The sequence below is a fragment of the Rutilus rutilus genome, assembly GCF_951802725.1.
Source record: "Rutilus rutilus genome assembly, chromosome: 8".
NCBI classification, from domain to species: Eukaryota; Metazoa; Chordata; class Actinopteri; order Cypriniformes; family Leuciscidae; genus Rutilus; species Rutilus rutilus.
In genome coordinates this window covers 36,141,581-36,169,192 of record NC_140222.1, presented here as the reverse complement: position 1 = coordinate 36,169,192, position 27,612 = coordinate 36,141,581, and the positions used below count along the sequence as shown (strand labels likewise).

The following is a 27,612-nucleotide window of genomic DNA, read 5'->3' as shown; positions in this document are numbered from 1 at the left end:
TTTAGTCTGAATTAGGTAAGATGTGTGCTTCCATTTCAGTTTCAGCAATCCCTTCACTCGATTGGGATGTTCTCTTTTGTTCTGGGCGGCAAGTGCAGTAACTGTAACATCGGGCATATGTTGTAGTATTAAACACATATTTATACCGACTTCATCAGGCTCAGAAAATTCTTCACAAAGAACACAAAGAATGGCCTTCTCAGCTGCCATAGTTGCAACTCTTGCGTCATCAGAACAGTGTGTTCAACGCATCACCGTTTCTGTTTAAAAAACATTGTGCAACGTTTTGTCGGGGCTGAACGCAGCCCAGGTAAAAATCGTCATGAACGTGATTCCAATATTATTGTTCCTCTGTGCATTATAGTTGTGGACTCTGCTATTCTTATACATTTAGAACAGTTTTTACAACTATATCTTTATTGTTATAGTTATCGTCCTTCCTTGGTGTGAACAGGCCTTAACCTTCACTTCACTAACAGTTTCAGTTACGTTCAATTGAAATGAACAGGGAATCACTACTGTGATGATTACATGTAATTAAAGACACATGAGTTTTGCTCTAAAACAGGCCTAATGATTGTCTTCTAAAAAAACATTTCACATATTATTGATTATTATCTAGTACTGTAAAGGAAAGACCACTGGAACAACAATCAGTCTGTATCTAGGCTATTTGTCCTAACTAAAACATAATTTTTAGTAAATGTTGCATTTTAGGAGCCAGTGACTCCTTTGTCATTGTCATATTTTTGGAGCCCCGTGTTTGTTCAATGTTATTAACCTTGGCTTTGTTTCAAACCCTAGTAATCTCACTCCCTATCAGGCCATAAACACCATAGACATCGAGATGGATGCCTAATCTTGAATATTTGCTTACACCCTTGCAACCTACTCTGCAATCTTGGGCATAATAAGCACAGAAATGCTGAACAGGAAGGCAGCTCATTAGGATTTGAGACAGAGCCAAACACATTTTAGTCAGGGGCCTGAATATGAACAGAGGGCAAGTTCAGGCTTAATTAAATATTAAAAGCCCATAAGAGTCTTTATTGCACATACACACCTTGCCCTGGAGACAAATTAATCTTTAATTTTTATATCTCATGTACAAGCTTGACTAAATTAGAATGAATTATGAATCATGATCTCCAATTAAAGAATGAAAGAATTACCAAAGTGCAAGGACAGCTTTAAAAGCGCGAACACATCACTGTATGTGCCTTTGACTTTTGACTATGTATCAGCAGGCCTCAACAATAATGACGGCCTGGAGGCCCGGGGACAAAGGCTGAGAGTTTTGAGTCAGTTTACAAAACTAATCTATTATCCAAAGGAAATTATTTATGTCTTTATTTAAAGAAACCCTAACATTTAATATATATATATATATATATATATATATATATATATATATATATATATTTTTTTTTTATTAAAAGAATATATAATTTTAGTTATATAATATATTTTATTAAAATAATATAGCATTATTTTAATAATATATATATATAACATTTTTTATTTAATAATTCATTTGAAAGAAATTTTATTTAGAAAATATTAAATTATGTATTCTTAATATTAAAAAAAATCTCATTATAAATACATACATAAAATGATGTTTTATTATTTTTATTTGACATATTATATATATATATATAGTTTAATTAAAATAGATGACATAATATTTATTATATTTTATATTATAATTATTATGTATAAATATTTTATATTTAAAAATACATTATATATTTATAATTATGCATCAGTGTCTATTTCACCTAATAACCCACGCATGTGCATTCCTCTGATTCATCTGCATGACTGCATCAAACACACTATTGCTCTGATTTATCTCCATGACAGCATCTTTGTTACAACCACGACAACTTCAGTGCAGCGCAGGGAGGGACACACTGGGACTTCAAAGGCACCACTGCATCCATCACTTCACACCAGCATCATAAACGCATAAACTGCGCTGCAACTGAAGGCATGCATGGAACAGCACGAGCACTTTCCCAAGCGCAGATGCAGCATGTTCATTAAATACAGTCACAGAGAGTCCTGTGTCATCTAACAGCGGCCTAAATAAAACATCCGCGCAAAGCATATTAAAAGCCGCTTACCTGTAACGCGTTTGGGAAGTTGCACCCAATCTGGTACTTTCACTCAGTCCGTGCGACGCGCACGTTCAGCAACTAGAGCTCGAGCGGTTTGAACTGCGGTTCAGGACAGATGCAGTGAAGAGCGCGTGAGGTCAGTGGCGCTGCGCAGATGACATCAGCAGAGGGATTAAAGTCACACACGGGGCTCAGCGGCTTCAGCGGATCCGCATGTGATGATGATCTGCGGAAGGACGGCACGCGCACCATGTGGCAGGAAGTCACGCTCGTCACGTTTACATAGGGAGCAAAATATGGCAGCCGCCGAAAATCGAGTCTGTAAGGGGTTTTAAAAAAAAAGAAAAAAGGGGGGTTAGAAAAGTTAAAAAAAAAAAATATATATATATATATATATATATATATATAAAAATTATATTTACATGATTTATAATAATTAATATATATATATATAATCAAAAGTTCTGCTTAATGTTTCATTGATTCTTTAAAAAAAGAGACAGCACTGAAAACTAATATTTTAGTAGTACATTTTGCCAACTGTATCCTATATATTTCACTCATTTTTATGTATTTTATTGATCAAATTAATTTGTCATAATTTTTGTATTAACATTGTATTGAATAATGTAAATGTCCTTTTTATAAGTAAAAAAAAAAAAAAAAAAAAAAATTGTCCATGTAGCAATTAATTTATTTTAATATTTAATCTATATCTACCCAGACAGTCATATTTACCATATTAACTTTTAACATTATGAGCCGATGCTTCCATCTAGTGGCCGAAAATAGTATTATATCACGATACCGGCCGCGTGCTTGACCATAACATTTTGTGTTTTGTCCACTTCCAAGAATGAGTGTGAAGTGAACCTGACCAGAGAATTGAAAGAAACTGAGGCATCATGAAAATTCACCAAAAGGTAAACTGTTCTTCTCATGATCATCTTAAAATTATCCAATTAAGAAAATAGTCATTTTTGTTGTAATTCTAAGTTAGGCTACACTTACTGACCTAACAGATTTCTATGTATTACCAGTTGTAAGACTATATTTTAACAGCAATTGTCTGTAAAACCTGAATCACAGTTTGGCGGCCTATAATGTGATAAGTGGTTTGGCCGTTTATTTGGCCGAATTGCATTGTGGGATCTTGATCTCTGCTCCGAGCCTCCGATAACTTTTCACGGCGAATACTTCACGAGAAATATACGAAACACAAAATGTTGACCTCTTTCAACAGTAAGACATTTTATGGAAATAATACTGCAGTTTAAAAAGTGATTGTTTTATTGCCATTGTTATTAGTTTGAAATTATGTAGTAGCCTATTGCCTGGGTTGAATATCCAATTGTGAATTTTCGTTGGATATCGCTATGTGTCCTTATTCAGAGCAGCGCCATGACAGGTATGAAAGCGAGGCTGTGAGGGATAGTCTTACCGTGTTTTTAATGGCATTCGCTGTAAAATGCTGTATAAAGCTCGTAGATCACTTATAATTATTCACAGCTCATGTTGTCTGGAGTTTGGTCTACAAAAAAATCTTGGAAAGACATTTTTGCAGTATTTCGTCAGCAAAACAATCCAATAACCCATTAAATAACACTAAAAAGATTTCTATCCCCCTCAGCCTCGCTCTGGTGAATATGAAGAGGCTTAAAGGGTCATGACATGGATTATTTTAACATGTTCCTTGAGGTTCACTTATAATGTTAGTAAAGTTTTTGCACAATTTTTTTTTTTTATGTATATACAGATGTAATGTTGAATGCAGTGATGTGAGAAACCAAACTTCCTGAAACCTTTAATAAATTAAACCATTTGCTTTGCAAAATGATCCACCTTTTCAAGGTGCTCAAAACGCCACAAAATAAGTACCTACTACCTACTCAATAGAGTGTGTGATTTAAGACGCAGCCAAAGCCTTGTCTGGTGCCTGAAATCAGTGTTTTACTGCATTTAGTCTAGTTTGATCTATTTGGTCCCAAAACTGTATTAAAAGTCTTTTATCAGCCGAAGAGACAGATGGAGGAAGCAGGGAAGAGCAGAAAGCAGGAGACAAAGTGATGGTAAAATGAGCAGAGTTTATTGAATAATCTTAGTTGTGCGTTTCAATGCCAAGACTTCGTCTGACCAGCACAAATACAACAAGTGTAATTATAACACAAGCACTAGTGGTGTAAATTACTGATTCACAACATCATCCTGTGACGTTAAACCTTCGAAATGGAGACATCCTCTTATCTCTCACTCATGAAGACAAATATCCCTTAAAACTATTTTTTTTACAACTAACCAACAATGGAAAAATAGTAAAATAACTGATCAATGAATGAATCAATAAAATGTGTATATAAATTGTTTAAATGATTATTATAAATGATTACGATTGAATTGAATAATAAAATGATTAGAAAAATGAATTGAGCATAAACAATAAAGAAAATAAAACACAAATGTACGGTTGTGAACAATCCTTGGATCCTTCACCTTTAAGAGTAAAAAGACCCTTTTCATTTAGCACAACTGTGGTTACACCAGCCCTACAGCGGCTGTATATGAAGCCAACTACTGAAAATCTGCTGAATATTATATAATGAGACACAAGCATTACATATCTAGCCCTGCGAGCAGCCTGCTCAACCTGTGTTCATGTGATTAATTTGTCATCGTAACTAACAACAAAACAAAAAAACAGGAATAGCATACAGCGGTCCCAGAAGGTTTTGGGACAATTAAGGGGGTTTTCACACCTGAAAGTTCACACCAAGGTCCGAACCAAAGTTCATGTTTTGATACATTGTATACATTCGGTTAGTTTTGGTTTGGTTTCACATTGCAATTATGCGAGCGCACTAAAGAGCTTTATATGATGTACTTGCGTCCTGCCTTTTTTAAGTCACATTTAAAAAAAAATCTCCATTTCATTGCATTAGATAGAAAATAACAGAAGTGCAATTAGCAAACAAAAGATGCTGGAGCTCTTCTTAGCAGTAACTTTTCAGACACATTTTCAAACATTTTTAAGCGATGGTCTCTAGGGCCCATTTACACCTGTTATTAATGCTGCCTTCACATGCTATCAGAATCAAACTTGTAAATACAGTTAAAGTTTTTACATGAAAGCCCTGTAACTGGGAAGCTCGGAATAATTTTGATACCCATTGATACTTTGATACTTATTTCGTCCGTTAGATTGAAAGATCTGAAAAAGCCCATACATTTGCTCCCCATAGACCATCCCCTTGAAGAAATCAGGACAGAAGTGGTTAAAAGTGGACAAAAGAGACGGATTACAACACCAGGTGTAAAAGGGAATGTGTCTCCTATCTTAATACCAGGTGTAAACAGGGCCTACGTCCTTCATGTCACATCTTTCATGCCATCTCCTAGCAGAACCTTAATCGATATAGGTCATTATATATTACATATTCATTACACACAATTTGACAGCCATAGATTTTTTTCTTTACTTTGAAGAATATCTATAAATGTTTTAATATCTAGAAACTTAAACCTCATTTTGTGAAATGTTTTGAAAAGGGTAAGTGAACTATATTCTTTTAAACTGACACTCGTTTTGACATTTTGTTATGTAACGTGTATACATTTTTAACAGAAATTATTCATCCTCTTGTTCAACATCACACAGAGACATTGAATTATCATAAAGCACAAATCCAGCATAGAGGGGTTCAGTGAATGTGGTGTTGAATGTGTACAGGTGTCTGAGTGCGTGTGTGTCAGTGATGCCGTAGAAGGACAGAATGCCGGCCGGCTCGTCCACATACACTCCTGCTCTGGTATAGGGAGGTGATGGGGCAGGTATGTGTTTTGCCTTACCATCATGCCAGGTGTTCAGTGTCTCCCTAAAGAAGCTCAGAATCCAGGATTTTTCATTGAATCCAAACACACAGTCAGGTCTTTTTCCTTTCCTTTTGATTCCTTTATATGCCACTGCCATATCACCCAACCCAGTCCATTCAGCCTCCCAGTAACAGCGTCCAGTCAGACGCTCTTTACACAGAACCTGCGGAAGGCCGTCATATCTCTCTAGAGGATTAGGATATGACTGGGCATCAAATCTCTCTGGATGATCAGGATGTGACATAGTTTTTTTATTATATACCAACTTTTTGTTGCCCTCTACAATGGAGAGACGATTGTGTACCGTGTTTGGATCCAGTGTGAGATGACAGAAATCTGGACACAAGAAAACAACATTAATAAGGCCACAAAATATGTTCAAGAATCAGATTGGCCTTGGATCTACTTTTCGGCTCCACATAAATATTTTTGACAGCATATACACAATCAAAACATTTTATATTTCAGACCTTATTCTGGTCTAATGTAAAATGGTGTCCTGTGAAGAAAAGGCATGTGTGTAGACCTACATTTTTGTAGTCCTCCTTTAATCATGGTCTCTCCTCCATGATCCAGACTGTCGAAGAAAAAAAAACAATGTGCCACATTCTATTCATCTGACTCATCAAATAGGAAGAAATAAGTCTTAAAAATACAACACAACAAATTTTCACTCATGTCTATGCTAATAACTTTTGAACTAAGGTTTTGAAGAAAAGTATGATTCTGTGTTTACAAGTCGATTGCACCATATGATGTTATTTTCTGTCATGAATTTTCCCCCAATTTTGATGTTTTGTCCATTTTTCACCATCATTTCTGAAATCATATTCAGACTGTGCTAGCAAAGAGTTACAAAAAGAGTCAAACAATACTAAATTGTCCCATGTTAGCCATTTTGGGCATTGGGCATTTTGAATTTTGTCATAAAATGCTGTATTTTATGAAAGCTTTAGCATATAGTTACAAAAGTTGATTTGTGTCTTCGGCACTATGCCCTGAAACAACCTGCTCTTTCGGGCCAGATATAATAAAATTGACAAATATGTTTATAGCGTTTGCGAATTTGGTCTAATAGCCATGAATCTCACCTCGTTCTATTCCTTGGGTCCTACAGAATCCAGTGGTATATTTTTCGTTTGAAATCGCATCTTTTTCTAGATGCAAGATATTTTTCTAGAGGGGAGATATTTTGCTAAATAAAAACCTTTTCAGAAGAATTGCGCGATAACTTTATTATTTATTTTCTGTATCATCTCAGTGAGCTTTTATGAGGGTTTACACTTGCGCAGTAAGGTGAATTTAGCGTTTTCCGACGTTTCAGTGTGGACGAGAGATTTTTGGAAAATTGCTTGAAAATGCTAGTGTGGACCGAGAGCGCTTTTAAAACGAAAATGCCGTTTTCAAATGTGACCGGATTAAAGTAGCCTGGATTGACTTGTTTAAACCTGTGATAATCTGATTAAAGCTAAGGTAGGCAATTTTTTTACAATATATATATTTTTGTAATACTGGTTGAAAGTCTCTTCACATCCTGGTAACAATCAACAATTAAAGTGGTCTAAATATATAGTTAACAATTGAAAGAAGGGGGAAAATCTCATTATGAAATTAATGTTTTTCTTTAGTTCACATTGGCCACAATTATTGCAGCGTCCTTTTCCCAAGATAACAGCTCTGAGTCTTCTTCTCTAATGCCTGCTGAGTTTGGAGAACACCTGACAAGAGATCAAAGACCATTCCTCCATACAGAATCTCTCCAGATCCTTCAGTTTCCCAGGTCCATACTGGTGCATCTCTTCAGTTCACCCCACTAATTTTCTATAGGATTCAGGTCAGGGACTGGGATGGCCAAGCCAGAAGCTTCATTTTGTGCTCAGTGACACATTTTTGTGTTGATTTTGATCATTTTTTAATCATTGTCCTGATGGAAAATCCAATCACAGCCCATTATACGATTTCTAGAAGAAATGGTCAGGTTTTGATTTTGTATCTGTTGGTATTGGCTAGAATCCATGATGAAATGTCTCTGAACAAGATGTCCAGGACCTCCAGCCAAAAAATAGGCCCACAACATTGAAGATCCAGCAGTATATTAAACTGTGGGCATGGGATACTTTTTATCCCTGTTTGCATCAAACCCATCTGGTGGGTTTGCTGCCAAAAAGCTCTTTTTTTGTTTTGTTTAATCTGACCACAGAAACCAGTCCTGTTTGAGGTTCCAGTAGTGTCTGACAACTGAATATGCTGGAGTTTGTTTTTGGACAACTTGTGGTGATGAAGGGGCTGTTTGATAAAAAAATGTATAGGCTTTCTGACCCCAAGACTCAGCTAATCTCTGTAATTCTCCACCTGCGATCCTTGGAGAGTCTTTAGCCACTCAAGCTTTCCTCCTCATCATGCATTAGGACGATATAGACACATGTCCTCTTCCAGGCAGATTCATAACATCTTTAGTTGATTGGAACTTCTTAATTATTGCCCTGATGGTGGAAATGGGGATTTTTTTCATGCTTTAGCTATTTTCTTACAACCATTTTCTATTTTGTGAAGCTAAACATGAAAGGTTAAAATTTTGTGATTTTTTTGGATGAAAGAACAAAAGGATAAACAATGCATATTTATTTTCACAGCTGCCTTTGCTCATATTTACCAAGGGTGCCAATATTAGTGGAGGGCACTGTATGTATTTTCATACCTCCTCGTGCCCAGTAGTAAGAGTTTGGGGTGTGTCTGCTGTAGCAGGCTGAGCCAGAGGGTGTTTAGGGGGTGTGGAAAAAGACATTCAGATTTCGTTACAAAAGTGCTAATAAAATTTGAAGACTTGTCAAAATACACAGACAGACAACAGGGTAAAACAAGGATAAACATTGCCATTGTTTTTAAAAGATGGAGCAATTTGATGGAATGTTTGATTTTCGATCGATACCGCGAACTTATGGAGTTTCTTCTTGACAGGTAAGCTAAACGTCAAGTTAAAAGTATTCCAAATATGTAGGACCTTTTATTGAAAGAAGCCTGTTTTTTTTATATATTAGAGAGTGCGGAGCAGATCACATCAGACACGAAGATGTCAAGCAGCATGTGTTTAAATTTAACGGGGATCTTCAAAAAGAGTTTATCAAGTTATTTTGAACAGGAAGTTGTGAAAAAGAACTCAATGTAGTATTGCGCCAGAGAATGTCTAATATGGCGAGAAGTTTCACTCTCACTACACTTCCGGCTTCTGAACTGGTTGCAGTTCCACTCTGATTCCATATGAGGGCGCTCACAGGACGAGTGCAGAATGAATGGAGGTCAATGGCGGTATACCCCTCAAAATCCACTTTTCTCAGGATATAATTTTTTGTCTAGTAATTTGAATGTTGTATTCGAAAGGAGATGCAAAGAAATTACACATTGCTGGGTGTTAGATTTTTTAGAGTCACTTATTTGCTTTAAAAAAGTCTTTCAAAATGTCAATGACGTCAGAATGCTGACGTCATTAGCAGAATGCTAGCGTGTTATGGGCAACAACAACTCAACCTGTAAGAAATCAAAACGACAAAAGTACTCGTTCATTCAACTTTCGACCTAAAACCCATGTTGAACTTGCAAAATCTACAATCACATCTGAGATTTCTCAACGGCAATCGGGTGAAAGAGACAAATTTAGCCGTCTAGCCCCATTGACTCCCATTCATTTTGCACTCATGGCGAGCGCCCCCAGTGGAACTCTGGTGGTACTACAATCAAAATTCGGTACAATAGGGCTTAATAGGGAGTGGACAGGCTCTCCGTAGACGGGCTCTGATTGCGCTGAATGAGATACACCAGAAGCACTCTCTCAGACAGCGCCCGATCCCGAATTCAGTTCTCTTTGCGTCTGATTGTTCAAATACAGACAAAGGGCCCTATTTTAACTAATCAAAACACAAGTATCAAGCGCGAAACGCAAGTAACTTTGTGGGCGGGTCTTGGGCGCTGTTGCTATTATACCGGCGGGATAAATGACTCTTGGGTTGTTCTGAAGTAGCTTCATTATTCATAAGTGTGGTTTGGGCGTAACGTGAAATAAATCACTCAGAGCGACATCTCACATTCCGCGCTTGTTACATGGCGGATTGCTATTATAACGGCGGATTTGCCAGGCGCGCGCCAGGAGCGGTTCACAGCCGAGGAGGCCGACGTTCTCATCAGGGCCGTAAAAGACAGAGAAGTGACATTGGGGATGGGAGAAACCCACCCAAATTAACTTCGGTTAAACAGGCATATGATAATTTGGGTAAATGTGTGTGCCGAGGGGGGCATTGTTTTGCGAAGTCTGTAGCGGGAGAGAGAGGAGGGAGCCGAGCGGTGAGTAAGTAGGTCAAGTGCAGATGATGAACACCTGTGTCTGATTGCAGTAATTGGCGTGGAGAGACCGGATATAAGCCGGCAGGTTTGAGAGAGAGAGAGAGAGAGAGAGAGAGAGAGAGAGAGTTGGACTGGGACCTCGTGCTACTGCTGCTTTCACGGAGAAACCAACGAAAGATAATCTGGATTGTTGTTTTATTTATGCTGTGCTGGAAGCACGGTGAACGCGCTCTGTGCGCACCCTTTGTTTTGAGCTTTTTCTTTAAATAAAACGAGTGTCCCAGTCTCGCCGACCCCTGTCTTCTTCCTTCCTTCCTGTGACAATGTTGAACCTTACCACAATGTGTATGCTAGATTTAAGCTTTTATAATAAACTATTTATTTATCTATCTGTCTGTCTGTCTATCTATCTATCTATCTATCTATCTATCTATCTATCTGTCTGTCTGTCTATCTGTCTGTCTGTCTGTCTGTCTGTCTGTCTGTCTGTCTATCTATCTATCTATCTATCTATCTATCTATCTATCTGTCTGTCTGTCTGTCTGTCTGTCTATCTATCTATCTATCTATCTATCTATCTATCTATCTATCTATCTATTGTAATAATGTATGATTTGCAAAAATGAAAACTGCTGCTTCTGTGTAGATGAGAGAATCAAAGTGTATGCGCGTTGTGCACACACTACATTGATTATGGCCAAGCATGCGCCCTTAAAGCAGCACTCAGTAGCTTCGGGATTTCTTCGCTGTATTCTCGCTTTTTGCTCGCAGGTTTCTCTCTAGAGCTCCCCCCACAGCTTCGGAATAGATATTTGACAACACTGTTGTAAAAACTCGTTGGTGATTCTCAGACACCAGAGGCTAGTAGATCACCGACATCAAAGCAGATGGGACATTCTTTAAAACGTCTTCTTCATTCAGGTTCGGACAGCGTGAGGGAGCGCAATAATGACAGCATTTTAGCAGATTTCTTTTGGCCGTAAAGCAGTTGTTTACATCGCGAGACCTGATATCACGCGATACTTCCTGACGCGGCCGGCGGCCCGCCGCCCCAAAGTTGCAAGTGCGTATTTTCCGCTCACGGGCACCAGAGGGGTGCGAAACGACCACCATTCAATCCGAAATAAGTATTATAACCATTCCAATGACTCCGAAGCTGTTCAGTTAAGGTAAAAAAGTTACTTAGTTCACCTTTAAAATAGCATATGAATAACATGCGCAACGCGCCACTGACTTTAGACTAGGTTTTTTATGGTCAGTGACGGAATTGTTTTCTAAACCTGCAAAATAGCACCAGGGAACGTTTGCGCCGGAACACGCCTCCTCTTTGCGCTGAACTGCCCCCCGGGAGCGCAAGTGTATTTCCTAGTTTACCGACATGCGTCTGTGGAGGGAAAAGTCTGCTGTGCACGGGTGCAAAATAGGAATGATACATGCGTCGGTGTACAAAGTCAATTTCGCTGGGTGCAAGATAGGGCCCAAAGTTGTAAATGAAATCTCGCGTAAATACAGTCGGTCATGCCTGTCCATCCTGTCCCTTAAACCACCATGAGAAATCTGCTCACCCTACATCTATATCAACTCACTCCCTTAATTTAGAGTTCATGTAAAGAGTATTTTGTGAATTATCAATAAGAATGAAATCATATAAAAATAGGCTACATTTAAATCAATAAAAATATTGTTAATGTAAACATTGCTAGTGTCCATCATACCAGAGTTTTTCCAGTTTGCAGTTTGGATCCTTCATCAGTGCAGTGAGCTCTGAATCTCCAGGGTGATTGTAGCTCAGATCCAGCTCTCTCAAATGTGAGGAGTCTAAACTCAAAGTTGAAGCCAGATGAGAGCATCCTTCTTTTGTCACCATACAGCCAGATAATCTACCATGACAGACATCAAAGGAATAAATATATATAAATGTATATCCCCTCAGTTTTATGACTATTTTAAAATTACCTCAGCTTCTCCAGTTTACAGTGTGGACTCTTCAGTGCATCAGAGAGCAGCTTCACTCCAGAATCTTTCAAGTTATTGTTACTCAGGTCCAGCTCCTTTAGGCAGGAGTTTGACGACTGTAGAGCTGAAGCCACACTTTCACAAGTCAGATCAGTGAAATTACAGATGGACAATCTAAACAGAAGAATAAATGATTACATCATTGACCCTTATGTAAGAACTGTATTTGCAATGTATTTAATGCTTTACAAAACCCAGTAAACACAGAACATTCCCAAATAAGAACATTACAGGAACATTCGTTTTTGGTTTTTGTAACCAAAAACTAACCTTCCCAGAAGGTTGCAGGGAGGGTTTTTGTAACAACCTAAAGAGTTACAAGGGTTGATGCAGCAGTGCTGGATGATTACTGATGTATAGCAGGGTAAATGATATCAGAGTAAAGAAGTTAAGGACCAAACCAACAGGGAACGTTCTTTTTACGTAAAGAAAACTTTCCAGGATAACCAACAGAGAATGTTAGGATATCTGTTCTGGGGATGTTCTGGGGAACCAGAAAATACTGTTCCCAGAGCATTCTGGGAACCAAAAATTGTTAGCTGGGGCAAAAGATTCAAGAGGAGCTTTCAGTGAGCAGTGTAACTTTCAGTAAAATGGTACAGTGGTACAAATTTATCTGATATTATTCTTTGAGCTGAAAGTAATTGTGACATTTCAAAGATTTGTATCAGTTGTTTCTTCTTTATATGTATAGCCAGTACATATAAACTTAAATCATGCTGTAACATTATTTGAAACTGGCAAATAACAGTATATTTTATCATTTCCACTTTTATCCAACAAATCCACTCTCTGTATACTGTTGGTAAAATGTTATGAAATATATATGCAAAGGAATCTGACAAACAAACCTCAGTTTTTCTAGTTTACAGTGTGGACTCTTCAGTGCATCAAACAGCAGCTTCCCTCCGGAATCTTCCAAGTTATTGCTACTCAGGTCGAGCTCTCTCAATGAAGAATTTAACTGTAGAGCTGAAGCCACACTTTCACAGCACTGATCAGTGAGATTACAACCTGGGAATCTAAAATAACAGTAAATGGTTAAGTAGGTCCCATTTAACCCTTCAAGGTCTAAGGGGTTTTAAGTCCGCCAGGCACTATGTTAATATTTTGGCTTCTGGAAGGGTCAATTTTCATAGCAGAGTGAAGAGAGTCATATTTCTGGATTCTATAGACCATCAGCTATAAGGTGGATGCATTGACAATACACTTCTTGAGACACTTGTATGGGTTCTGATGTGATATATCACCAAGAAATACAAAAAACGGAAGTTCAAATTTTTGTTTTTTATTATATAAAAATAGTAAACCATAATGAATAAGGGATTTTACATCAAATATTGATTCCTCAAAGGGTTTAGAACACCTGTAAAAAATTGGGTGAAAAAATATAAAGAAACAAAATAAATATTTACATTTCTGTGACTGTAGTCACCATACGTTTTTTGGGGAAAAACAGAATATTAGGTTAGGTTAGGTATACTTTATTGTCCCAATGGGACATTTGTTTTGGGCTCACGGATACAGCCACTGCATTTTCAAACATATAAAACAAACACCTAATATAATAACAGAGAAGAAAGATACACATTTACAATCAAGTAATTGGCCAGAAGCGGTGCTGTGTAGAAAAGGGCGAGCGGTCTGGGTCCTGTGTTCAGCAGAAGATGTAGGCTACTCGGCTGCTCTGGGGTTTCCTGATTTAGACTAAAACACACAGATTTTTTTATTAGTTTACATTCCCACATATCAAAAGTTGTACAGCCTTTAGTACAATGTGGTAAATAAAGATTAGCTATTCATCATCATGTGTGTATTTTTTACATCAAGTAAAGAGTCATAGAACTTCTAACTACAAAATTAGTATTTCTATTATCATAGCAATGATGTAAAGTATGATATTAGTAGGCTATTATGTAAATTACACTACTTTAGTAAAAATGATGTAAATGAGAAAATATGAGTAAATACAATGTCTAAACCAAACCCCCTCCCCATTTCAGCTTTATGTAGACAAATAGTACAGGCCTTAGATAAGGCTTACTGCACCATTATTTCTGAAAAGCTACAATAAAATTTCCCTAAAAGCATTACAATAAAATAGACAAGCAAAGTAAACGAAATATAGCTTATTACTATGCAAAAAAATGAAGATGTACTACATGCGGCCTAATCTGCAATCTCATTTTAGCAATAAGCTAATGTACTACTGTTTATGTAGCAGACAAAGGCCCATGAATTTTTAAATCTACTTACTAATAGTAATAGCGCACATTATTTGATTACTGCACCGTTATTTCTGACAATGAAATAATTTTAATAAAAAAAAATGACACAATACATATTAGACAATATATTATCAGCAATATTGCCTTCATACTTACTCCTCAAATGGATCGATTCCGTCCAGAATTTTATCCTCTTCATCTGAATCATATCGGTCTGGATCAGATCCGTTATCACTCTCATCGCTCTCAAAAAAAATCATTGCAGCAGCTTGCTCGGCACGAGTCGGCTGTGAATCTTCGTTTGGCCATGTTGATTTTCTGTAAAATCTAACCAGTACAAAAACGTCTATCTCCACAGTAATCCAAATGTATCGTGTCCAAAAACCGTATATAAAAAGATTGTGTCTGAGAAGAAGACGCGCGAGATTTATTACAAACCCCTCCCTTTTTTACGTTCCTAGGACACCTGATAATGTCCTTGTTTGTTTTATATTGGTCTGTGATTGGTTCACACACCAACAGCATTATATATCATTTGATAGGGTAAAGTACCAGTCCTCTGTTTTGCGGTAAAATGCTATAGATTTGCACTCAAATACGGAAGGTTTTTTTTTTTTTTTTTTTTTTATTAAATGCTTGTAGAAGATCGGAAGGCTTATCATTCGCGGAAGTCAACACAGTTTACTCATTATTACGCAGACGAATGTCAGCTTTTTCATAGAAAAAAAAGTAAGTTAATACCTTATTCCATTCCGAAGCTATTAATAGATATGTCAGGCATGCGCACTTTGACGCTCTAGAGCGTCAGTCGACTTTGAAGGGTTAAATAGGAAGGTCGCAAAACTGTTTGATCTTTACGTTTACAACTGTTTTTTTGCCCTACACATTTCAAAGCACCATTCATCACCATCATAGTAGATCTCTCTAGAAAGGATTAAAAAAAACACACCAAATCGCTTAAACCGATACTACATACAAAACAACGATAATAAATACAAAACAACAGCATAGGCTTAATAAAAGCTGAGAAAATCATATACAGTAGCACTACACACAATTGTTCGTCTTGTGCTGGTCTACGACGCGCCACTTATTACGTCATCAAGTTGGAAAGGTCACGGAAAAAAAAGAAGAAAATAATAATAATAAATTAAAACAAAGATGTCGGACAATTTTGAAGTTGGAAGAGAAAGTGAGATGGAATTTTTCGCCCTTTCCTACCTTTTTGAACCGGAGTACATAGAGAAATAACTTGATAGATGATGACGCGTGACCTTTCCAACGTGATAACACCATGCGTGGCGCGTCGAAGACCAGCACAAGACGAACAATTGTGGTTAAAAAGTATATACTTTTTTTTTTATTTTTTTTATCACCGATCGTTTTGGCAGATAAGACCACATTCCTCAGCTGGGATCGTGCAAAGACCTTTGAAACAGCATTGATTTGAACTTCAACATTCTGGTTGCCGTTGAAGCCAATTGTGTGGAGAAAAATCCTGAAATGGTTTCCTCAAAAAACTTAATTTCTTTTCCACTGAAAAAATAAAGACATGACCATCTTGGATGGTATTGTCGTGAGTATATTATCAGGAAATTTTCATTTTGAGGTGAACTAATCCTTTAACCGGACTGTCTCCCTCTTCACCATAAATACGTTCTTCTGGATACATTTTTAGTGCATCATTCTGTATCCAATCATTTGGCCGGATCCCGTGATTTCCTCAGATATGATAACCACTGGTGGTGGTTGAGGAGAGATTCCCTTGATATGATTGTAAAGCACTTTGAGTGTAGGCCTACAGTAGACACATGAAAGCGCTATATAAATGCCTCAATTCATTCATTCATAAAGCTGTTTTCCAAAAAGTGTTTTCACCTGTAGGCTAAAGTCTATTCCGGCGCAGTATATTATATAATGGATAGCCTAATGCTATGTTGGTAGATTGGCACCTGTGGAATTTCCTTTTGTTGAAAGCCCAGATAAAAGTAAAAAGCTATTTTGTGTAGATCCATGTCCGAGGCAGTTCGACTTAACAAGCGCATTTCTTTACACACACTCATACACACACACACACACACACACACACACACACACACACACACACACACACACACACACACACACACACACACACACACACACACACACACACACACACACACACGTTTATTCTGGTGTTGTAAGTAAATCTTAACCACTGATTCTTATTGGGTCCAGTTTCAATTGCACATAGAAACACACACCGTCTCACAACATGGCAGCCACAACACTACTACAATAACTGAAGCCACGCCTTCTTTCTTTGTGTATGCATTGGGCGGCATTATGCAAATATTTCCACCTACTGACATGGGTATGTGAGGGAGAATTCGATCGAGTTGTTTTAGGTCTGGATCTGCCTTCTCTTCTAGATAAAATAAATCTTTTTGTGGGAGACTTTGTAACTTTGCAGATCTTATACATGCACAAACAGCTACAGCTACACTCTAAAGAAAAAGGAAAACAAGAAAAAATAATCATATGACCCCTTTAAATCAAAAACAACTGCTCATACTGCATGTGTGTAGCATCTTTGTTTGGATCGTGATTAAAATGCAGTGGTTGCCTCTAATTTCAAATGGCTATGGATATTTTTTGTTTAAGGCCAGTTTGGCCTGTTATAGAGCAAATAAACAACTAATAAATTTGCTTGAACAGAGAGAAAAAAAATCAGCAGTACAAAAAGATTCATAACCGGCAATGAAAAATCATGATCACTAGAAGATAAACTGTTATTATATTGAGATTACAACTCATTCCATGTTTAGACTTCTCTTTCAATCTTGCTAAACTGCTATGGCACAGTGATTACAAAATATAAAAAAAATATGCCACTTTATGACAAAATGCTTACAGGGCTTTTCTGCAGTTCCTCACAGCTGGTATCAGTCTTCTTTTGCCTTCTTCTGATGTGTTTAATTTCTTGGTGTCCAGTTCATCCAGCGGCTCATCTGACATTTGAATGATGTAGGCTATTGCTGAGCAGCGGGCAGGAGAGAGTTGCTCTGAGTCCATGCCTGATTTCACAAACTCCTGAATCTCTCTGTAGAAAGTCTGATCATTCACTTCCAGCAGACAGAGGAACAGATTGATGGATTTATCAGCTGGGAGTTGTTCATCACCATTAATTTTAACTTTAATATACTTTGTGGCTCTTTTGATGGCAGAATAGTGCTTCAGTGGGAAGCACAGCAAGAATCGCAGAGATGCCCTGAAAAAATCACGGACACTCTTGATGGTATCTGAGGTGTCCTCTGTGTGTGTCAGTAGATCCTGTAAGAGTCTCTGATTGGACTCCAGTGAGATGCCCAGCAAGAATCGCAGGAAAAGATCCAAGCATCCATTCTGCAATGATTCACCAATTACGTCTTTGAGCCGCATGTCCAAAGACTTTTGCTGGGAGAGAAACTCATAGAAAGCAGCCAGAAACTCCTGAAAGCTCAGATGTATGAAGCAGTAGACTTTCTTCTGATGAATCACAGATTCCTCCTTAAAGATCTCAGTGCAAATCCCAGAATACACTGAGGCATCAGTGACGTCTATGCCGCTCTCAATCAGGTCCTCCTCATAGAACATCACATTGCCCTTCATCAGCTGTTTGTAAGCCAGTTCAGCAAGTTTCAAAATCATGTCTCTGTTGGACTGCAGGAGTTTCTCTGGATCTCTCGCTTCATACTTCTGATTCCTCATGTTGATCTGAATCAGCAGGAAGTGGATGTACATTTCAGTCAGAGTTCGAGGGATTTCTGCACTGAGATCTTGTTTCAGGATGTTTTGAAGCACAGTGGATGTGATCCAGCAGAAGACGGGTATGTGACACATGATGTGAAGGCTTCTTGATCTTTTAATGTGTGAGATGATAATGCTGGCTTGATGCTCGTCAGTGATTCTCTTCCTGAAATATTCCTCCTTCTGAGGGTCATTGAATCCCTGAATTTCTGTCACACGGCTGATGTATTTGGAGGGGATCTGATTGGCTGCTGCTGGTCTGGAGGTGATCCAGATGTGAGCAGAGGGAAGCAGATCTCCTTTAATGAGATTTGAAATCAACACACCCACTGATGAAGTCTCATCGACATCAGAAACTTTCTCATCATCAGAAAACATCAGTGTAATTCTGCTTTCATCCAGACCATCAAAGATGAACACAACTTTACAATCGTCATAAATCTTTGAGTCCAGTTCTTTAAGTTCAGGATGAAAGTCCAGCAGAAGACTGTGAAGACTGTACTGATGATCTTTAATCAAGTTCAGCTCTCGAAATTGAAGCACGAACATGAAATCTACATCCTGATTGGCTTCTCCCTCGGCCCAGTCCAGAATTAACTTCTGCACTGAGACGGTTTTTCCAATTCCAGCATTGCCTTTTGTAAGAACAGTCTTGATGTGGTCTTTCTCCTCACATCCTGGTTTAGGTGAGGCTTTAAAGATGTCATTGCAGTATATTGGAATATCTTGTGAAAGTTGTGACCAAAGTGTTTTCTCCATCTTTAAAATCTCATGTTCCTCATTCACCCCTTTAGCATCTCCCTCTATAATGTAGAGCTCTGTGTAGATCCTGTTCAGGAGGGTTTGATTCTCTTGTAGATTGATTCCCTCAAATAAGTGCTCATACTCTTTCTTCATTCTGGTTTTGTGAGTGGTTTTGACTGTCTTCATGGGATCACTCACTGCTTGGTAAGAATCCTGCAGTTCTCCAGTAACATTATTTTCCTCACTGCAAAAACATCAAAAAGCAAAGAAATTAGTGTATTTAGTCTACACTTCTCTGCACAAGTGTTACACAGAAGTAGCTCTTTCAGGTATATGCCATGCTGACATTGCACACGGAAATATATTGTAAATGTATCTACATCTATGCATGTATCCTTTGTATAGGCAAAAATCTCACTTGGCTCCAGGGGTCACTGCTCTATTATGAATATAACAAGAACTCATACAGGGGCATTTCATTTATTCAGTTTTGGGGGCATTTTTATTCATTTTGTTGGCATTTCCGACCTTGCATGATGCCATTTTACACATCAGACTAGTTTACTTGTTAAGCTTAATGGAGGTATTTATCCTAAACTAGGTTGGCTCTATTGAGATGTTTTAATAGTGATTTAATTTCACAGCAATGGCAAACAATGTTGAAACTTAATGGCAAACATGATTGTTACCTGGCTGTCACTAATGAAGGCAGGTCAAGAACACATGGATGCTGCTCGACTTGTGTGTGTTAACTGTGTTGGCTGCGCCCTCAGGAGGACACATTTGCTAAAAGGCCTAAAGAGCAGAAGCTTGAGCACCAATTGAGGTCTATCTGTGCATGTGCCCATCATTAGCCAAAGCAGTTTTAATAATTGTATCCAAAATATTATGTTGTAGAAATATTTATACCTATTGCATGTTCGTAATAGACAACACATCCACTCAATTGTATGTATAATACCCAAATTGTCATTAAAGTAATATTATGGGTTCAGCTCAATAAGTTAAGCTCAAACAACAGTACTAGTGGCATAATATAGATAACCTCAAAAATCAATTTCAAATGGTTTGTCTTTTTTTTTACAGAAGCCAAAAAAAAAAGTTGCTTACTAAACTTTTCTCTGTAATGTTACAGCTTCTTTGGCAACACAATACAATGCCTAAAAAACAAATATGACTGTAAAATGATGATTTTGACAGCTATGGTTTAACAAGAATTAATGCGTGTGTGTGTGTGCGTGTGTGTGTGTGTGCGTGTGTGTGTGTGTTTAAACAAGCTTCCCGTGTGTGTGTGTGTGTGTTTAAATAAGCTTCCCTGAGTAACTTTTGTAATAAAAACACAAAATTGGGCCTCCTCTCTTTCTCCTAGAGATACAGAGAGAATACAAAGCAATCGTTTTGTTTCTTAGCACTATCTGATGTTTCAGGTTCTTGTCTCAAATACTGGAAAAAGAATCTCACATGTGTTCAGAGGTCACAGCTCCACTTCTGAAATTTATGGGTTGAATAATTGAATGTGTAGACTTTAGAGACACGCTGCTGGGACATGGTGCATCATCCTCTTCTCTCCTCTCACAGCGACGCTTTTTAGCAGGAGAGTTCTCCTCTGTATCCATTATTACAGATGCTTTCCTGAAAACATTAAACACAGTACAAGGAAAAACATTTTTATGAGGTTATATAGATAAACACTGTGTTAATTAAGTCACCTTTACTGAGGCAGAAGCAAAAGCATAGTTTTTAGTGACACTGTCTACATGTTTAACCCTCATGTTGTGTTCACGTCATTTTGATCTGGAGAGGATTTTCTTTTTCCTGAAAATGCTTGGACTTTACACACCCATGCACAAATTTTTTGGGGATAATTTGTGATTCCCCATTAATTATAAATATTTGGATCAGTTAAAGGATTCGTTCGCTCCAGAATTAAAATTTCCTCATTTACTCATAGTAAATTATTTGCTCCTCACTCCTCGATCCTCGCCTCCTCGTGGTGCAATTAGAGAATTGAGATGTCCTTCAAGATGACTGAGCTCGATCTGTTTCCGGGTCATATGATGGAGGACGGAAGAAAGAGCAGACGAAGAGGGATATTGAGAGGCACCCCATCTCATTTTCTCCTCCAACTTCAAAATCGTCCGACATCATTGTTTTACCTTTTTTTGTAAAGGGCTTTTGTAAAGGGTTTGACTAATTCTGTGCCTCAATGTCCATACTATCCATCTTAAACATTATTTGAGATTAAAATAAGTGTGTCCCAAAAGCATAGTTTGTTGAAAAGAGTATGCCAGAAGTCTCCGGATGGTCTACTATTTCCGATGGATTTTGAAGTGTGGATCCATGCTCACTATAACAGCTAATATTACCCACAACCCACTGTGCTTTGGAGGAGGAACTACAAAGTTTTAAAAAACTACAAGAAAAGACGGATATGCGCGAACGATGGTGAGAAGTTTAGAGTGACTAATCAAAGTTTAACCTGATAAAAGATATATTTATTTAATGTTATCCGTGTTATATTTCATCTGCAATAACAATGTGGACTTTTCTAAAGATCCGTTTGGCCATTAACTTTTAAATGCATCATTATGCATTAATATGAGGAGAGTCTCAGCATGAAAGACCCATGACTGCAGATCAACATGTTTCTGCATTTCTCTCTGATACAGAAGGAAATGAAATGAAATGTGGAGGATGTTAACTGTGATAAGATGATTGACAGGCCAGTTTACTGTGACAGGATGCGACAGAGAGCAACCGTTAAAGACGCTATTTTATGATGTGATAGTATGTCCCAAAGCTTGTGTACTCTTCTGCTACACACTCAGAAGTGTGTACTTTTTCTTCACTAAAAGAGAACATACTGTCAGGGTGTAGTAAAAGTAGGTGAATTGAGACGTAGCATTCGTCTTTGCACATTTGCTTTGTAAACACTGGGTCGGTACTTCCGCCGACGTCACGCGTGACCTTTCCAACGTGATTACGTAATGCGTGAAGTCATGGACGCGCATCGCAGAGCTAGTGCAAGACGAGCATTTGTGGTCAAAAAGTATATTTTAAAAAATATTTTAGAAAAGGACTGATGATTTCGCTAGATAAGACCCTTATTCCTCGGCTGGGATCGTGTAGAGCCTTTGAAGCTGCACTGAAAAACCTCAAACTCAACAACCTTAATATATTTTCGAGTGAAGAAAGAAAGACATGAACATATTAGCATATAGCTGTGATCACATTGTTAAAGGGATGTTGATTTACAAGCAGGGACCATAATCAAATGTGCACCAAAGTTTTGACTAAATTACGAACACATAACTAATCTAAACAAACAGATACACAATCATGGCTAAAATGGAAAGTGAAGGGGAATGAACACATAGTTTCTTGGGAGAGGGGGTTTGCTGGATTATTCATTAAATTTAATGAATAATTGTGTGTTTGACTAGTCCAGACGCTACACTAGTGTGCTTTAATGTTTAACTAGAAAGTTTGTGTCTTTATATTAATGTCCCTCCTATTTCCCTAGTTGACTACTGTAATCCATATTAAATAAATTTATACTCCTATAGTAATAGTCTTATACAGAATGGAAATAAACTCAATAGAAAAAAACTTCAATCAACACAAAAGGTAAGTTTAAAGAAGTTAACAATAAGATTTATTAAACAAAAAGGAGAAAAAAATTATAAAACAAATGAGTTTTAGGTATCAATAAAGACTGGAATGAAATATCAAATTGACTGTAGTGTATATTACTTTTTTTTTAAATACCTTTTAAACTACTGTTCAGTCCTTTATAGTCTCAGCAAAATTTTGCAAAAAAAAAAAGGTTTTTTTCAACAACGCCAAACAACAGTATAAAACACCAAACCGTCACATAAAGTAGAAAGTAAAAGATTAGAATAACAGTCAATACAAGTGTGAGCCAACCAACACGCACGCACGCACACACACACACACACACACCAGTCAATCAAACACAACCCAGGCTAGCGTTGGGGCCTTTACAACAGCGTATCTGGCCTCTTCACTCTAATGAGCCAAAATAAATCAACAGATGATCACCTGAACGCCTGTTTTTCAGGCAGATTTCCTCCTGTAGTCTCCCCGGCATCGGCAGAGGACAGCGCGCTTCTCTCCATGATGACAGGACAGAACAAAAATTAACCAGTCTTCACAACACTTATTACACCTAGGCCTAACATTTAAGTATAACACACTTATTCAGCCATATGCTATTATAGGCTTAAACTCCCAAGACCCAAGGAACTCTCTCTTATGATCAGCAATTCTCTCTCGTCTTCCCTTTTTTGGGCGGTTCTCACCAATTGTGCATTATTGCCACTCACTATGAACTTTAACCACTACTCCCCATCCCCCCTGCTCAAGAATGTGCTACAGTCAGATGCTAGTTCACTCTGCTTGAAAAAGCAAACTAAACAAATAAAATCACATTCTAATATATTAATTATTAACCTGTGTTCTCCAAATATTTCAAGTAAAGCTGCTGTTGTTCTGGGTTTCACCCTCTCTCCAATCAGAGTTCCCTTATATTCACACACAGTAAAAAAATAACCAATCACCAATAAACATGCTGGGCAAAAACACGTTTTTTGCAAGTACATGCCAAACAAACTTTATAGTTTTGCATAACTCTTAAAGGGGCAGTACATCAAATGAACACACAGACACCATTATGATACTATTTGAATCATAAAAATGTTTCTGCTGAATTAATCAGTAGCCTAACTGATCATTAATTGTTTCCTTCTCATTTATAGTGGCATCTCTCTCAGCAAGACTTGTAAAGCTGGAATGGGTGTCATCTTTACTGCTCCACAATCTCATAGCTTGAGCTTGTATTTTATTGAGTTTTTCCACAAGGTAGGATATATATACCATATACCACACTACCATAATCAAATACAGACCGGATCAGTGCCACATAAATACAGTAGTCAACATTTAAAGTGGATCAAAACGATCAAAGTTATACCTGAATTTTGAACAAAACCCGTTCTTGTCTTGGGACAACTTTGATTAACATTTTTGATCCACTTCAAATGTTGACTACTGTAGTTCTCTACTTGACTACTGTATCTGACTACTGTAGCCAGCAGCCATATCACCCTGTAGCCCAAGACTAGTTGCCCACTGAAGCTAAGCAGGGTTGAGCCTGGTCAGTACCTGGATGGGAGACTACTGGGAAAAAACAGGTTGCTGCAGGAAGAGTTGTTAGTGAGGCCAGCAGGGGGCGCTCACCCTGTGGTCTGTGTGGGTCTTAACGCCCCAGTATAGTGATGGGGACACTATACTATCAAAAAAAGCACTGTCCTTTGGATGAGATGTTAAACCGAGGTACTGACTTTCTATGGTCATAAAAAATCCCAGGATGTCCTTTGGAAAAGAGTAGGGGTTTAACCCCGGCATCCTGGCCAAATTTGCCAATTGGCCTCTGTCCATCATGGCCTCCTAATCATCCCCATATATACTGATTGGCTTCATCACTGTCTCCTCTCCACCAGTAAGCTGGTGTGTGGTGGGCGTTCTGGCGCAATATGGCTGCTTCATCCAGGTGGTGCTGCACATTGGTGGTGGTTGAGGAGATCGCCCCTTCTATGTAAAGAGCTTTGAGTGCAGAGAAAAGTGCTATATAAAATGTAATGAATTATTATTATTGTTGTTTTTAATGAAGAAAAACTTGCCCTCCACTTACACAAACATCTCATGATGTTTAACACCTTCTGACATTTCCCCACTATTTTGTTTATATGTTCATCCCATGTAAGTTTCGTATCAAAATAAATACCTAAAAAATTAAAAAACCATCACCCTCTCCAACGATCTCATCTTCAGACTCACTTCTGGAACAACCCTTTTTCTTGAGAAAATTACTGTCTTAGTTTTCTCCATTGAGAATTTGAATCCCCAATCATATGCCCATTCTTCTATCTTTCTAATTGTTTCTTGCATCTTCCTATTACAGTTTTTCTCAATTGCTTAAACACTATAACCAGGCTTTTGAACAAAAATTTCAAAACCATAATGCCATTTATCAAAAAGCACACCCATTTCCCTAAACTTTAAACACTATTCCCTGTTTTGACACATGAGTCAGATTTGTTGAACTGTCACTGCAAAACTCTACACACAAATCCCTTCATTTCTCATTGCCTAGACCATGTTGTCATGTATAAAGCACTAGCATTCAATATTGTTCACTCAAGTCAGCACAGTTTCAGCTCAGTTAGCACACAATTACCCAGGTGGAAACACTAAGAGTCAAAATTTAACACACATCAATCAGAACCTTCAATAGATATATAAAAGGGCCCAAATCAGTTTATTGAGTTTTGGAACAATGGACCCAGAAAGACATGAAGGAAGAGATCGAGGAGGAGGAGGAGGAGGAAGGGCAAGAAGACAAGCAGTCTCAGATGAAATTCAAGTCACTTTAGTTGCCCATGTGTTAGTCAATGGTATGACTATGAGGGAAGCTGGGCTACGAGTAAGGCCAAATTTGAGTCGCTTTACCGTCACCTCGAGAACCTTCAGGGAGGAGTGGTGGCAAACAAAATTCTATCACTGAATAAGAGACAAACATTTCCAATAGTCTTTGATGAAGTGTATTTTCTTGCAAGAAAAGGTCAGCAGTCGTACAGTCACACAGAGCGGCTGCAGAGTGTGACAGTGAAGGGAGGGCATCCTTTCTCCTTTATAGTCTTGACTCCCAGAATGTTATCTTTCTAGGCCAATGAGGATATTTTCAACTATATGTGGAACATTCTTAGACGTGTTCATCATATTGTCTCCTTGAGTGGAGGCCCTCCTGTCACGTCCCAACACTCTTTACCATTCCAATACAATTCCATAGAATATGGTTTGTGTATGCTCTTTTACTGTCATATGATGGTCACACACATCTTACTGTAAGTAAATATAAAAACAAATTTAGAGGAGAGAAAAAAAAGAGTAAAACAGAAAAAAAAAAAAAAAAAAATGTGTGTGTGTGTGTTGTACTGTGTAGTACATGAATGAATAAAAATGTGCCAATGTATCCATTGGTTGTGTCTTTTGTGTTCATCATGTGAAAAGGTTGTGAGGGGGGGAACCACAAGCAACATAACTTACCAGTTTTGGAAATGTTGTTTTGAATTTATTGCACCAGTGTCTTAGACAATGTTGTAGTGTGTGTGATTTTGAGGGCTTGTGTGTCCAGTCTGAGGGCAAAGTCAGGTTTTTCAGCAAGAGTGAATGGTTTTGAATGTAGAGCTTCATTTTGACCTGAAAATAGGATGTTTGGGGAATTGGGTGAGACGTTATGGATTTGTGTTTATAGATTTGAGAATACGAGGCATAGTTTCAAGAAATGTGTTTAAGCAATCGAGAAAAACTGTAATATACAAAATATTCCTTCCTCTTTTCCAGAGAGCTCCGTCATCTGCAAAAACAGATCTATCTATATCTTGCTGTACTTGATTAAAAACATCATTGATCATTATAGAAAAAAATAATGGACTTATTACACTCCCTTGTGTTTCCATTTTCTGGAATCTATTTGACACTTCATTCCCTATTCTTACCTGGATATTTCTGTGTGCCATAAAATATTTTATCCAATTGTATATTCTTCCACCTATATTCATTATTTTAGTTTTATCAAAAGTCCCTCTCTCCACATCATATCATAAGCCTTCTCGACATCGAAGAATATGCTTTTAGATTCTTTATTTATCTGCACTTTTCTAGTTTTATTTTCTAAACATACAATGGGATCCATTGTTCCTCTTCCTTTTCTAAAACCACTTTGATATTTAGATATTATTCCTCTCTTTTCCAATAAATATGTCAACCATTCCGTAATCATCCTTTCCATAATTTTTACAAACATTCAGTGTAAGAGCTATTGGTCTATAATTAGAGGGTTTTGAAGGGTCTTTTCTGCATTCTTATATGAATTATTATAGCTTCTTTCCAAGCTTTCGGTAGTCTTCCTCCCACTCTCTATTATAACCTGTTGTCTAGTTACCCAAGTGCCCTTAATATACCATATCAGAGCGCCATCCAATGGACAAATATATAATTGCATGAAAATGGGTCATACAGGTCTAGTACCCAAAACTGTATTAAAAGTATTTTATCAGCCAGATGAAGATGCAGATGGAGGAAGCAGGGAAGAGCAGAAAGCAGGAGACAAAGTGATGGTAAAATGATCAGAGTTTATTGAATAATCTTAGTTGTGTGTGTTTCAATGCCAAGACTTCGTCTGACCAGCACAAATACAACAAGTGTTATTAATACACAAGCACTAGTGGTGTAAATTACTCCTTCACAACATCATCCTGTGACGTTAAACCCTTGAAATGGAGACATTCTCTTATCTCGCACTCATGAAGACAAATATCCCTTGAAACTATTTTTTTTTTTACAATTAAAAAATTAACCCCTTAAGCCCTGAGTTTTATTTTAGCATATTTTTCTGAGTGACACACATAAAACTAAAGACTCATAACTCCAAAACTACACCAAGG

At 37.7% G+C, this 27,612-nt stretch overlaps 2 protein-coding genes and 1 long non-coding RNA gene across 6 annotated transcripts in view; all 3 read right to left on the bottom strand.

The window, feature by feature from the left end:
- The window catches only part of add3a (adducin 3 (gamma) a), a 100,500-nt gene extending 98,252 nt beyond the window's left edge, over window positions 1-2,248 (bottom strand). For 2 of the 3 annotated variants that reach the window (XM_084416686.1, XM_084416690.1), the window contains exon 1: window positions 2,130-2,248. The gene's annotated coding sequence lies outside the window, so the exon portion shown is untranslated. The remainder of the gene's footprint in view (window positions 1-2,129) is intronic. The other variant, XM_084416687.1, reaches the window with a different exon arrangement.
- A 3,433-nt stretch (window positions 2,249-5,681) lies between these two features.
- On the bottom strand, window positions 5,682-23,454 carry LOC311295347 (NACHT, LRR and PYD domains-containing protein 3-like). Of its 2 annotated transcripts, XR_014628308.1 has the most exons (9): window positions 23,147-23,454; window positions 20,546-20,716; window positions 17,466-19,328; window positions 13,193-13,363; window positions 12,282-12,455; window positions 12,041-12,205; window positions 8,644-8,736; window positions 6,521-6,567; window positions 6,297-6,326 (listed from the first exon to the last, which is right to left on the bottom strand). XR_014628308.1 is itself a non-coding variant. In XM_084416675.1 (8 exons), exons 1-8 carry the CDS (start codon window positions 23,221-23,223, stop codon window positions 5,746-5,748), a joined length of 3,249 nt encoding a protein of 1,082 aa, XP_084272801.1. In that variant the 5' UTR covers window positions 23,224-23,413; the 3' UTR covers window positions 5,682-5,745. The 2 variants fall into 2 exon arrangements, 1 of the variants encoding a protein (XP_084272801.1); XM_084416675.1 differs by lacking the exon at window positions 8,644-8,736 and having other exon boundaries at window positions 5,682-6,326; window positions 23,147-23,413.
- LOC311295377 lies at window positions 13,397-15,140 on the bottom strand. Its single transcript, XR_014628321.1, has 2 exons — window positions 14,726-15,140; window positions 13,397-14,048 (listed from the first exon to the last, which is right to left on the bottom strand). It is a non-coding gene; the product is annotated as an uncharacterized lncRNA (long non-coding RNA).
- Window positions 23,455-27,612: the final 4,158 nt, after the last annotated feature.